General features: G+C 41.0%; 1 protein-coding gene across 1 annotated transcript in view; it reads left to right on the top strand.

Moving 5' to 3' along the window:
* The first annotated feature begins 2,973 nt into the window (after nucleotides 1–2,973).
* LOC104390483 (cytosolic phospholipase A2 epsilon-like) overlaps nucleotides 2,974–13,473 on the top strand; it is a 35,707-nt gene continuing 25,207 nt past the window's right edge. The window contains exons 1-2 of the mRNA XM_009999621.1: nucleotides 2,974–3,006; nucleotides 5,117–5,189. Of these exons, the coding sequence (XP_009997923.1) occupies nucleotides 2,974–3,006; nucleotides 5,117–5,189 (106 nt within the window). The remainder of the gene's footprint in view (nucleotides 3,007–5,116; nucleotides 5,190–13,473) is intronic.

Genomic DNA, 13,473 nt, shown 5'->3' with positions numbered 1-13,473 from the left:
ATAATTTTACTTTGTTTTAATAACTTGAATTAAATTAAATTATACCTTTTAAGAGTTTGGGTTTGTTGTTGTGTTTTTGTTGTTTTTTTTTTTTTTATCATAAACTGTCATGAAATATATATATCCTATGAAAGATAACTGATTTTTCAGACTTATGTTGGGTAATGGCTGTATGGATGGGTGGCCTTTTAGGTCCTTGGTGACGTCTATTCTTATCAATTAAATCAAACTTAATAATTTGTTTTGAAGTACCAGTGCTTTTTTTCTCTCTTAGTCAACTGTGTTCTCCATCAGATTCCCTAAAGTGCAGTTTTTCTTCAGCATCATCCCAAGATTGTTCACTGTAGTAAATTGACATATTACTGAAACAGAGAGCATGTGAGGGGGATTGCAAGATGTATGGTAGCTGCACACACAGAATCACACTGGAGAAATGGAATAGGGTACTTCATAGTTGTTAAACAACCATAAAATATAAAATACAGCTTTGCTAGGTATGCTAGTACAAATTAAGACTATATGGCTGCCACAGTCTAACTAGTCATTTGAAAAGTACATTGAAGTGCAGTAGCTGAGGTAGAGAAGCTCATTTATATATACATAACACAAAAACATAACAGCTCTCAAACACTAGTGCAGTTGCCAAAGAACAGGAGAAGAAATGCCCATCATGGGAATGCACTTAGCAATGCATGCACACATCTGATAAAGGATCTGATGTGAAATCTAATAACAAAAAGAAGCACTTCTCTTCAAGCTGTACAGGAGAGCAGTTCTTAATGCAGGAAGCAATTGTTTGTCACTCCCAAGAAGCAAGTGCCTTTTTCACCAAAGCATGGATCTTGATCTACCATCATTGCATATATCAATGTGGGTATATAGCAGGATAAATGTATTGCATTTCTTCCTCTTCAGCTAATAAGACATTGCATAAGTAAATCCTCTGGCCCTTTGTAAAGTTCTTCAGATGTTCTGAAAAAATATTAGCTGTTTGAATTAAAAAATAAAATAAAACCCCAGGTGTTTTGAGGAGAAGGGAATCTACTCAAACTCACCAAAGGCCAGGAAAGTTCCAGCAGAGAGAGACATGTAGCTTCTGTTTCTACTGTGAATTCTTCCTCAGAGGCAAGTTACTGAAGAGAGAAAGGTATTCTTTTCTACAACTTGAGCTGGTGAAGGAGTTGGTTTTTGCTGTCTTCTTGGTCACTGTCCCACAGAAGTACTGTGAAAGAAAGGCAGGTGCTGGCAGCTGGGAGTATGTCAAAGGCCAGCCAAGATGAGACTTACAAGAGTTCTGCACCTCCTTGTGTATCCTGGCCTGAAAGAAATAGCCAACAGCTATAGAAGAGTCTTTTCTCTCTACAGATTTACCAACAAGGTGCACAGACTCTTTCAAACCTATCCTCTAATATTTTGTTCATTGTTTTTTCTGAGAAGCCACTGATGACCTCAAAATAAAGTACCTAAACTGTCAAAATGGTCATTGTGACTGAATCCTTAATGCCTAGCAGGAAGGGTGTCATCATGTTTGTCAGAAGCCTCCTGTTATTGTCAAGATTTGAGTATTGCAACAGCTTTGCAAAGTCTTTGAGCTTCTGAGGTCTGAGGTACACTGTTTCACTTTCTCTTCTCAGCTGTTGTCCCTTGCTGGGGATATTTTGGCCAGGATTAGATACTCTGCTTGACTTTGCCTGTGGACTTTTTGATAGTAAATCATGAGCCCTGTGCTTCTTCATGGGTTTACCACCCTCAGACTTGTCAGAAAACACATTTTCCTGAGACAGGAAAAACAATTCTCCCAGGATCCCTCCCACACCCTGTTCCACCTTCTGTATGCCCCTTGTCAAAACTGGTGAGGAACATTAATATCTTGGATAATCTGAACCAAACCAGAAATGTAGTTTCTCAGACACTGGGACTGTGTTTTGGCTTACCGTTTTTTTATTTGTTACATGTTCACACTAGGTTTCTTGACACAGATGCCTGTGCTGGGACTACTACTAAGTCCTCTTCTAGCAGGTGCACTCGACAGCCAGTGTCTGGGATTGGCTCCCTCCAGCTCCATGCTCTGCAGCACTCACTCCAACCCCCTTGGGCCGGAGAGGCAATAGAGTCTTAGAGATTGATCCTCCCTTTTTTTTTTTTCCCCCTTGAGTTATTGAAGAAGGAGTAGTTTCTCACCTATCTTGGGGTTAGCCAGTCATTCCCTGTCTCCTTCTCCTCCTTCTTTGTCTCAACTGAGCACTCCTCAGTGTTTTGTTGAAGTCTGAGGTTTGATTTTTTTGAGGGAGTTGTTTTGTTTTCACTGTGGGCAGGTACAATTTTTCATAGTTTCGCAGCTACCATAGCCTTTCATTCCCGAGTCAGACTTTCCCAGGGAAAAGGAAACTTCTGTTCAGCTGCTGCATAACCTAACAGAACAGCCCAGGTTCAGCCACCTGCAGATCAGTTTTCTCAGTTTGGCATAAATAGCTATCAACTATTTGTCTGATTGAAAGTCTTTTTTTTTCCAGACACAATGGAAATGTTATCTTGTGTCATTTCACATCCCTTTCATCTGAAGGGCATTTCGTTCACAATATATTATGTTCTTGGTTGGGGTGCTGTAGCAGTCTGTTTTCCTCTAGCCTACAGATACCTGTTGTTATCTTCTCTTATCTGTGCATTGTTTAGGCTGCCAGGTCACAGGTATTCAGCCATAAGTGCTGTGTTCTATCCCTCCCTTGCCTTCCTCTTGGCACCTTAGTGTGTACAGCCTTCCCCGACACACCTCTTCTGGTGTTGGTAAATTCCCTCCCCTCCTCTCCATACTTTCCCTTTCAGTCAATGAGGAAGGTGGGGCATGGATAAACCATTTGCTCATCAGCAGCTGCCTCCTTAAAGTTTACAGAGGTGCTTCAAGAGTCACTACCAGCTGTTGCCTCTAACAGTGAAGTGTCATCCATGTCTGACTTGTATGCAGCTGGGAGCAGGATGGAGCAGGACTCATACTGGAGTGCTCGTGAGGTAAGAGTGCAAAACGTCAGACCAGAATTCATTAGAAGCTGAAGATGACCTGAGGTAGGTTTCTGACTGAGATTCTGGTGCCTGGAGGAGGACTCGGGAGCTGTTAATCCAAATTCATCTTTGTATTTACTTATTTATGTCAGGATGACTCATAGCTTTCTGATATTGACTGCCCTATAGAGGCACTTTTGGAAGTGGAGGTAAGTTCAGCCACAGTGGGTGGTCCTGCTGAGAAGCAGTCTGAGGTGCCTTATAGGAGCTTGTTGTGGATTTGGGCCAAATCTGTGGTTTGATGCAAGTATTATGTAAGTTGGGCTCTTTCACAGTGCAACATCTGCCAGCCACCAGTATAGACACTGTGTCCAGGTAGCTGTGCTGGCAGCCACCTGGTCGTGGTGTGCACAGAAGATCACTGACTAAAAGCAGTGATTAATCATGGACATAAAGATGGTCCTAGTTTGAAGTTTCTGCGTAACTGATAAGCTCTTTATTACTATTTTTTTTGTGTGTGTGGAGTATAACACAGACGAAAAGCCCTCAAACAGCCTGTTGGGCTCTGGAACATCAACAAGCTCTGTTCTCATCTCAGCTCTGAACTTAAACTTGACTATGAGCAAGTTATTTCACCTTTCTGTGCCCCACTTCCCGTGTTGCAAAATGGAGATTATAGATCTTCCCTCCGTAACATGGATGTGTGTGCTTGGAGACTTGAGATGTGGGATCCCCATGGCTTAACAAATAAAAAGCATTAATATCTAACCAAACTGGTTAAAACAAAAAGAGTAAGGATCTACAGGTTTATCCTTTTGAAAGGAGGGGAGAGTAATGAACAGAGTCTGGCAATGGTCTTTGTGCAGAAAGTACAAGTACAAAGCAAGGAATGGGGCTGTCCTCTGTGCTCTCCCCCTTGCCCTTAACCAGTGAAACAGCCTCATGAGTAAAAGTCGAGGTTTCTTGGTGTGTGTTGGGGGAGTGGGGTGGGGTAGGGAGGAGAGAAGAATTATTCCATCTAGAACCTGAATCCAGACAGAAGACACGCCCTTCGGTCTGGGAGAGAGACAGAATATATGGACCAATGTCAGCTTCTCATAATTCAAGAGTGACAGGGGAGTTTGTACCCAACTTCACCACTGGGTCAATTCTTAACTGGAAAAAGGAGAGGAGGGACATAATCCCCTTAAAGGGTTTAATAGACTCATTTTTCTAGCAGAGAGTGGGAGAGAGATTAAGTAATGAAGCAATAGATAGTTTCAGGTAGTAATAATCTGCAAGAATTAATAATCTGTTTGGATTGTGTCTAGCTATTTGTTTTTTCTTCTGTGTTTGACATTTCAGCTAATGATTCTTTCTGCAAATATTCAGCATGTGATTTGGGAAGTTTAGTTACCATCTCTTCCTAAACTGTTTTCTTTCCTGTGGATTCTGCTGTGTTTGTGCTGGCGGTGCCTCAGTCACTGAACAATTTAATTTTCCTCTGGGATCATGGTGCTTTTGAACATAGTTAAGCCATTGAAATCTAAGGCATTGTGATTGTATGTTTTACCTAAACACCTCACAAACTTTCAGGTATTTGCTCTTCACCATTTCTGGGAAAAGTCCCGAGTAAGATTTTAAATGGGAAGCTGAAATATTTACTAAATAGAATTATCTGAAGAAACTGTTTTCTCTCTGTGTGAAATTTCACTTTTCAAAAGAATTAGACTTATCTTTGTCTACGCATGTTTAGCAGAGGTGCTCCTCAGGCTTGCTCACCTCTATGCTATCTTATTTTTCCAGTTTAATTGTTGATAAAGATTTATTTTACATTAAAATATCCCATTCTATAATCAAAACATTATTTGTGTTTAAAACCGTTGTACTATGTTATCCATTTTACTGTTATTTCTTCCATCAATGACATACACACAGAGGAATATTTCCTCTTTTTCTGCCTCTTTTTAAAATTCTACATAGTAATGGTTTTAACTTCCAGAGCAGTGCAAGCAGTTCAGCTTCCAATTTTGCTGCATGGCTTGGAAAAAATTGCAACATATATTTATGAGAGGGCATGTTTTATGAAGCGTAAGCAATTTAATATTCATACAGGTAATAGCTTTGTTATTTTCTGTAGAGTGAAGAATGCCCATGCTGCTCACTTTCTGTGAAAATCATAAGAATGAGAAATCTGAGAAAGGCAGACCTATGTGAGTATCACAGTCTTTCCTTGCAGTTCCCACTAGTTCAGTTCTGAAAGCAGAGAATATAAGCAAGAACCGTAAATTGTATTTGTGTATGAAATGTTACCATGGTTTCAAATACTGATGCATATTTGAAGTTGGACTATGCTTAGAATAGAGTTTTGTATAAACAATAGCTTTCAGTTTATACAATGTTATTATTAGCAAAAATATCCAAGGTCTCCCTGGTGTACTGTGAAGTATCTTGACTGCTAACAAGCTTCAGACCCAGTTTTGCTGAACAAATTCAGTAGTTAATTCTCAGTTGCAGTTTTGATGCATTGAGATGCAGGCTGCACCTCTCCTTCTAGGCAAAAATGCCACCACTGTTGCTGAGTGGCTGCCTGAGCCTGCGGGGTAGTGTGAGAACTTGGATATCACCTTCTGTACCAGGCTGGGTTTTTTTTGCAGCCAGTTGAAATAAATACAGGCACATCTGAATTCTTATTTGCTTATTAAGAACAAGAAAGAAAAGGAAAACAAAAAACAAAGAAAGAAGTAGCATTATGTATCTTATTATCAACCAATTTTTTCTGTCAAACATTTACTGAAATGTATTAGAATACCAGATCTTCAAGACAAAACACCATTGAAATGATTCTGGGGACTTGGTGGGATGCCTGGAAGCGGAAGTGAAGAGATAAAAATGTCAGCAGTAAGTCAGGCAGGAGAAAATGACCTGAAGGTCAACAAAAATATCTGTCTCAGAGAGAAAGAACGAGACAGGAATGCAATGGAAAGGAAGTGAATATGAACCTTTGCATATTACGTACAACCAAGTGAATTCAGCAAGAGTATTTGCCTCCATGGAGATTGCTATTCCATTTTTGCTTTTCTGCTGTTGAGCCTACCATAAGAATATTGCCTTTTCTTGAAAACAGCACATCTTCAGAAAAGACTGAAAGAACGGCTCAGCTCCCTCTTTGTCTTCTTAATTTCAGTTGAGCTGTTTTCTGGCATAAATGACACTAATTCAAGGGAATGCATAAGCTGACCTGATAGCCAATAGCATCAAGATAATCACATACAGAGCTGATAACCAAATATCTGCCTCTGGCCTTAAAGTGAGTGATTATTTTTATTATTTTTTTTAATTTTTATTTCTCAATATTTTATGATAACTGGAAATTACAGCCCTTGCATTCTTAAGGATGAAAGAACTCTCACAAAACCATAGCTTTTCATCTTAGCTCTTTATCTTTTAATAGTCTTTATCTTGTATCTTCATTTTGAGCAGATGTTTGCTGGCCTGGTTGCGGGTATGAAGCTGTATTATAGAATCACAGAATCATAGAATCATAGAATGTGTGGGATTGGGAGTGACCTTTAAGGGTAATCTGGTCCAGCCCCCCCTGCAGCATGAAGGGACATTTTTAATTAGATCATTTTGCTCAGAGCCTCATCAAGCCTGACCTTGAATTTCTCCAGGGATGGGGCCTGCACCACCTCTCTGGGCAACCTGTTCCTGTGCTCCACCACTCTCCTTGTAAAGAACTTCCTCCTAATGTCTAATCTAAATCTACCCTGCTCTAGTTTAAGACCATTACCATTAGTCCTGTCACTACATGCCCTTGTAAATTGTCCCTCCCCAGCTTTCCTGTAGGTCTTTTCAGGTGCTGGAAGGCCACTATAGGGTCTCCCCAGACCCTTCTCTCCAAGCTGAACAATCCTAGTTGTCTCAGACTGTCATCATAGGAGAGGAGCTTCAGCTTTCTGATCATTTTTGTGGCACGTCTCTGGACTCTTTCTAACAGGTCCATGTCCCTGTTGTGGGCTCCAGAACTGGACAGAGTATTCCAGGTGGGGTCTTACAAGAGTGGAGTAGAGGGGAGATGTGGAGGCAGGTCTTTGCTGGAAAGAGCCAGAAGAAGCAGAGTGAGTTACTGGGGTCTGAGAGGACCAGTCTTGTCCCTTCCCCATTTCAATTTTCTGTCTTTGTCATGAAACAGAGCAAGAATAATTTAAGCAGAAAGTAAACATAACTATTTAGGCCTACATAACTGTATTTCTGTAGATATTTACTTTTCCAGGATCAGTCTTTGATCAGAAGTGTGGGCATTTTAAAATATTTTTTGTGGGAATGCCTTTGTCATGTACTTAATACCTGTAAATATTTGAGATGTATTAGGCTCAAAATGTACCTTAGGAAAAGTTTATATTTTCCACTCACATTTGCTTCAGTCACTATTTCTGCACGTTGTAAAGGTGTTCAACAGAGAGTTGGAAGATGTCACCGAAATAATTTAAACTGCAAAGAGCCATCTGCATTTTATTAGTTAGAGTCTGATTAGACCATTTTTCTCTAGCTGTGACACTGCACAGCTGAATTGCCCTAGTGCAGAGGGACTGCTACACCCAACCTGCAGTGTCCATGCCTCCTTAGATCTTGCACATGTCATGTAATATGGGACTTGTTTTCTTATTATAGGACAGCTGTGCCAATCACCTATAATAATGATCTCCTGACTATTTCCCTTTGTGTTAGACAAAAGGATGTATTTGTAGCTAGTGTGAGCATAATAACAGGAATTAGGCTACTAATGTTTGTTGAAATCTGATAGGAATAAGGCTCACTCATGAACCAGAAATGTTTGCTCCTACATTATGCAGGTTATCAGGCAACTACAACCTGAGAAGTACCTATCATTCCCAAGACACAGCTGTTGCAATTTTAGGGCATATTTGATTTTGGCTATGTTTTCCCTGTCAAAAAGTTTAGCAATAGTGATATCAGACCAGTCCAAGGTTTCATCTGGATCAAGAGTATGGCCCCAGGACTGGCCTATAATAGATGTTTCTGGGGTAAGGCAAACACTGACACATGCTTTTCCCTCCCTCACTTCCTCAATAAATCTTTGGTTCTTGAGGACTGTGGGTGAGAGATCTGGCTCTTGAGTCAAAAGTACTGTTTGCATTTAATTACCATACTTAAAATGCTTGGCACTTGGAGGCTACTGCAGTGTTTTACTGGACAGGAACCCAGATGCTCTTTTTCAGTGTTGCAGGAAAACACCAGGCCCAGTTTTAGGTTGTTATTCTTTGGGGATGGCTATATGCTAATAAAATAGTTATGGATATTTCTTTTTTATCTTCTTTGCCTTGCATGGGCACCATAGGATGGTATATGGAGATTTTGGAGAGGAGTGTTTAATTGTCTGAATTGTCTGAACACTGACCATCCAACAGGGCTATCTTAAGGCAGCAGTAAAATAGGGAACCATTGGCAGCATCAGGAGCAACAGTCACAAGACAAGGTGTCTGGGATCTCCATGTACCTGCACCCACATTGTAGTGCACAGATACACAAGGAAATCTGTGCTGGATCAGACCAAATATCTGGGCTCTCCCAGCCCATGTTTGAGAGTGGCCAAAGGCAGGTGACTGTGGAGGAGAATGAGTAGAGTAAAATAATCTAGTGAGCTCTGCACAATGTGATGTCCTAGCATTTGATCACTTCAGAGTTGGTAACTTCACAAGCTATATACAGTTTTTCTATGAATGCAGCAACATCTCCAGTCTGTTCTTGAACCTACATAAGCTCTATGCATCAACAACAGTCTTTGTCCAGCCTCTGGTTTCCATGTAATAAAAACTTTTGCTGCAATTGAAATTCCTCATCCTTGTGGCAAAAATCAATTTTGCCTCCACTGCTGAAAGGCCTTGAATTTTTGTTCTGCCATCCAGAGACTTCTCATCATCTTCACTTACTTTCCCTGTCAGCTGATGTAGTAGAGATTGACTTTCAGAAGGCTTCAGACATGTAGGAAAGGACTGCTTGTTGCAAACCTCTCGTTTTCCAAGGGCTGGTCTACTAGCCAAGATCACTGGAAGAGGGCATCCCTTTCATCTTCAAGTCTCCCCAATCATCTAGAATAATGGAATCGTTTTGGTTGGAAAAGACCTTTAAGATCATTGAGTCCAACCATTAACCTAATGCTGCCAAGTTCACCACTAAACCATGTTCCTAAGCACCACATTTTACTAGTCTTTAAATACCTCCATGAATGGTGACTACCACTTCCCTGGGCAGCCTGTTGGAATGCTTGACAGCCCTTTCAGTGAAGAAATTTTTCCTAAGATCCAATCTAAACCTCCCCTTGCACAGCTTGAAGCCATTTCCTTTTGTTCTGTCACTTGCTACTTGGGAGAAGAGACCAACTCCCACCTGGCTACAACCTCCTCTCAGGTAGATGTGGAGAGCCATAAGGTCTCTCCTGAGTTTCCTTTCTCCAGACTAAACAACTGACGTTCCCTGAGATGGTCCTCATAAGACTTGTTCTCCAGCCCCTTCCCCAGCTTTATTGCCCTTCTCTGGACTCACTCCAGCACCTTAATGTCCTGCTTGTAGTGAGGGGCCCAAAACACAGTATTCGTGTTGTGGCCTCATCAGTGCCGAGTACAGCCGGACAATCACTTCCCTGCTCCTGCTGGCCACGCTGCTCCTGATGCAGGCCAGGATGCTGTTGGCCTTCTTGGCCACCTGGGCACACTGCTGGCTCATATTCAGCTGGCTGTCAACCAGCACCCCGGGGTTCTTTCTCTCTGGGCAGCTTTCCAGAGAGTCTTCCCCAAACCTGTAGAGTTGCTTGGGGTCGTTGTGATCCAATTTCTTCATAGAAGCCTTCAAAGGCTTCTTGAATCCACCTATCCGAAGGGCTCTGCATTTCCACTATTTAACCACAAGAGAGTTTCTTTCTGGAGAGACTTGTCTGCTAACCAAGTATCTTTGCATTTCACCCCCTCTGTGCTGATTAGAATGAGAACAAGATCCATGCTGTGTAAATTCCCCAGAGTAGATCTTGTTTTCTGTGTGTCTGCCCATACCTGCCTTCTTGTGTATGATCCCATTGGAGCACAGCCACTGCTGCCTGTTCCCAGAGGCTGCCACTGCAGTTACAGCAGAGCATGGGCTGCCTCACACAGCTGGCAAATCTGGTTTGCCTCATCCCTTTTATCTGTGGCAGAGTTCACTGGTCTTCCAGGAGGAGAGATATATATTTTTCATGCTGCAAGATGACACCTATGATAGAGAAACCTGTTTGATTCCTAGGATATGGGTGAAATATAAAATATCATCATTTACATACATGTATTTCACAGAAAAATTTGCCTTAGGAGAAAACAAAAAAGTATTTAAAAATATTGTCTTGCCCTAGTTTGTATTTAGCAAAGTCCAAGGCTCCAGAAAGCTTTTCCTGGAACGGTATACAGCTGAGCTGTTTTTTTCGGTTTTGTTTTGTTTTGTTTTTGTTTTTTTTTTTAAATTTAGTATGGCAAATTCAATCACCATTCTCATTAGAAAAAGCCTTAAGCTCATCTTTAAGTTTCTCTATAGTGTTAAATCTGGATCTTGTTAGATTTAAGCCTTGCTGCTGTGTAACTTCCTAGCAAACTCCAAGTACTTCCTTTGTCCAATGATTTTGAAAGCTGGAAAGCGTTATTACAAGCTTTTTTCCTTATATCACCAAAATCCTGTGTTCAATCATCATCCTAATGAGTTCCCTTTCATTGTCATGTTCTCCAAAGCAAACTATTGTGCATGGAAAGGACTGACTGAAGAAGATGTGCAGGCAACATGCTGCGTGTACATTTCTGGCTGTACCAGTGGTGTGAGGGGCAGCAGCCACCTTAGTGCAAAGGGAGCAGGCAGGTGGCATGGGCAGCACCAGCAGGCAGCTGCCTGGGCTGGCCAGCACTGGTGGCACATTGGCCTGGGACTTCGTATCTTGAAAAAGAGCACTAATGTCTTTACAGCATCTCATTTGAATTCATAATGCTGCAGGCTGCTCAGAGAGGATGCGTTTGCATTAATGGAGGGAAACCCTAAAAGCAGCCCAGGACAAATGTTTGGCAATAGGAATCTGAACAAAGACAAAAAAGTACTTACATGGATAGCTGCCAAGTTGCAACACAGCCTGTAAACAAGGATTTCCTAAGTGGTTAAGTAACTGAAACAAACAGGTATAAAAGCAACTGTTAATCACCAGAAGCTCCTCCCTGTGATGTCATATCCTGAAGCCGGGCTTTTCTTACTGTAATTGTAAAATGATTAGAACACCGTCAAGATCTAACAGCAGAACTACTGTAAAAATGGAGCCTTGGTCCTGACAGATGTTTATATTAACAAAGTCATAATCACAGTTAATAATATTAATAACAAATTAACTCATCATTTAAATGAATATGATGTGAATCAGCTTCACAGTTGCAGTTGTTAACAGCCTCTGCTCCTTTCCATGCAATCTGCTGTTTGGTTTAACTTGGTTATCTAACTCTGCTCCCACCCTTCCTCAGTTCATTGCTACTGTCTAAATACACACAAAAGCCTAGTTTCCTTCAGATCACACATTTTGTGTTCTCTAGTCTAAGGGATTCTTTTCCAGGTTTTTCCCTTTCTCAAGCGTTTAACATATTGTTGGCAGAAATCCCCAGATGGAATGTATTGTATGGAATGTATACTGAAGGGTATGCAATTACAGTGTATTTTATACATGGTAAGAGGTGTGGAGCTGAAAAGCCTGCACTGCACTGTGCATTCATAGCAGCATAAGCTGCCACTAAAAAGGACAATGCTATCTGTAATCAAGGAGCTCATTAATATTTTATTTGTTTAGGGATCTTGGTCAGGGCACCGCCTAACAGGTGTGTAAATAATTGCATCTCTACTGCTCAGTATCAGTGGACTGTATGTACACATGCATCTTCTTGCAGCCACACTGGCTTCTGTGTACTTCTGTGTGCAAGAACAGAAAGCTGTTCTGGGTTTAAAGGTATTGTGTATTATGCTCCCCCATTACTTACTCCAGACTCTTGGTGAAACCTTGGAGAAAATGAGTTTTTTCAAAGATTGGTTCCTCATTTCTAAAGCAAGGGCTGCAGCAAGGGCATTACGAGCCTTGCAGAGGCATAAGAAGGATGAACTGATTAGTGGCTGAAGGACTGGTGAAAGGAGTCAATGGCCTTAGACAGATATTAGGCTCATCTTTGTCTCAAAGGCAAAGGTGAGAGCAGCTACCTTGGTCTAATACCAGCAGGGGTGGTATTGCAGTTGATGTCCTTCACCAAATATGGATGGTTTTGTGATTATACTATGTTTTCCTAGGAGACTTCATTGTTCTCTTGTTTAGAGGAAGCTGCTAGATAAGACATGGTTGAAACAGGTTTTAAAATGTTTTATAATATTTTAAAATGTCAAAACCTGTTTTAAAACAGGTTTGAAAAGGGTGGAGGTGATGGAAATGAGCAAGGGAGAAGCCTGGGTGGAGAAGGGAGGCTGGAATGAGTAGATGATGATGGCACCCGTCTAGAACCACACAGTGATATAAGAGGAAAGAGGTCCATGAAGCAATTCATGACTCTTCACTACTCCTCTGCCATTTGAGTTGCAGAATTAAAAGGCAGTGGCAGACTCTGTTTGGGACATGACTTTCTAGTTTGCACTCTGAAAGTTCCAGCAGACCTGGATGGATATATCTGCAAGAGCTGGGAGACTTTTATGAAGTGCTATGCTAACAAATAGCACATGCCAAGACTAGTATGCAGTTTCTTTGAAACACAAAAAAGCAAGTTCAGCAGTTGTTGACAGAAAATGATGATCAAATATGTTCATTGATTTCTGAATAGGCTTTCTATAATTGCAAATTTACTTGAGCTGAGCTGTGTAACACCTTCTCACCACATAGAAAACTAAGCTAAGAGTTGGCTTTTCCAATGCTTACAGTCTCCCACATCTTAAAAGTTACTGTACCTTGGCCTTTTTCATCATCCTTGGTAAGGACCATATTTTACTCTATATCCTGCTTAGTATTGCACAACAAATTATTGAGTGTATCACCAAAGTATATATTTCTTGACACTGAAGAGTAACAACAGATTGAATATCAGCAGATATGTGTTTGCAGTAGTGTTAATTTTTGTGTGGGACAGTTAAAGAAGTTCATAAAGATTATGAAGATTGATGCAGATGTTCACTTGTTGCAGGACTTGCTTCAGGATTTTTGAGGCATTCCTTTGATGAGGGGGAGAAGGCACAACTTTTCATCTTTGGTATTTTATTGTGAAAAATTCATTTCAGTGCATTTCTGTTCTTGGATTTCCAAAAGATTTTTCTTATGCACTATTGAAGAACCTCAGAATCTTGTTCTAGTTCTGTCCTGGTGGTTCTGGTTTCATCGAGACAGCAGTACCTGCAGTTCATCCAGCTATGCATTAAGCAGTGTTACTGATATCTGTAAACAGTGATTCACTCTTT

Source organism: Chaetura pelagica, unplaced genomic scaffold, assembly GCF_000747805.2.
Source record: "Chaetura pelagica isolate M959 unplaced genomic scaffold, ChaPel_1.0 scaffold55, whole genome shotgun sequence".
Lineage (NCBI taxonomy): Eukaryota > Metazoa > Chordata > Aves > Apodiformes > Apodidae > Chaetura > Chaetura pelagica.
Note: the sequence above shows the minus strand (reverse complement) of the source record. Positions and strands in the feature narration are given on the sequence as shown.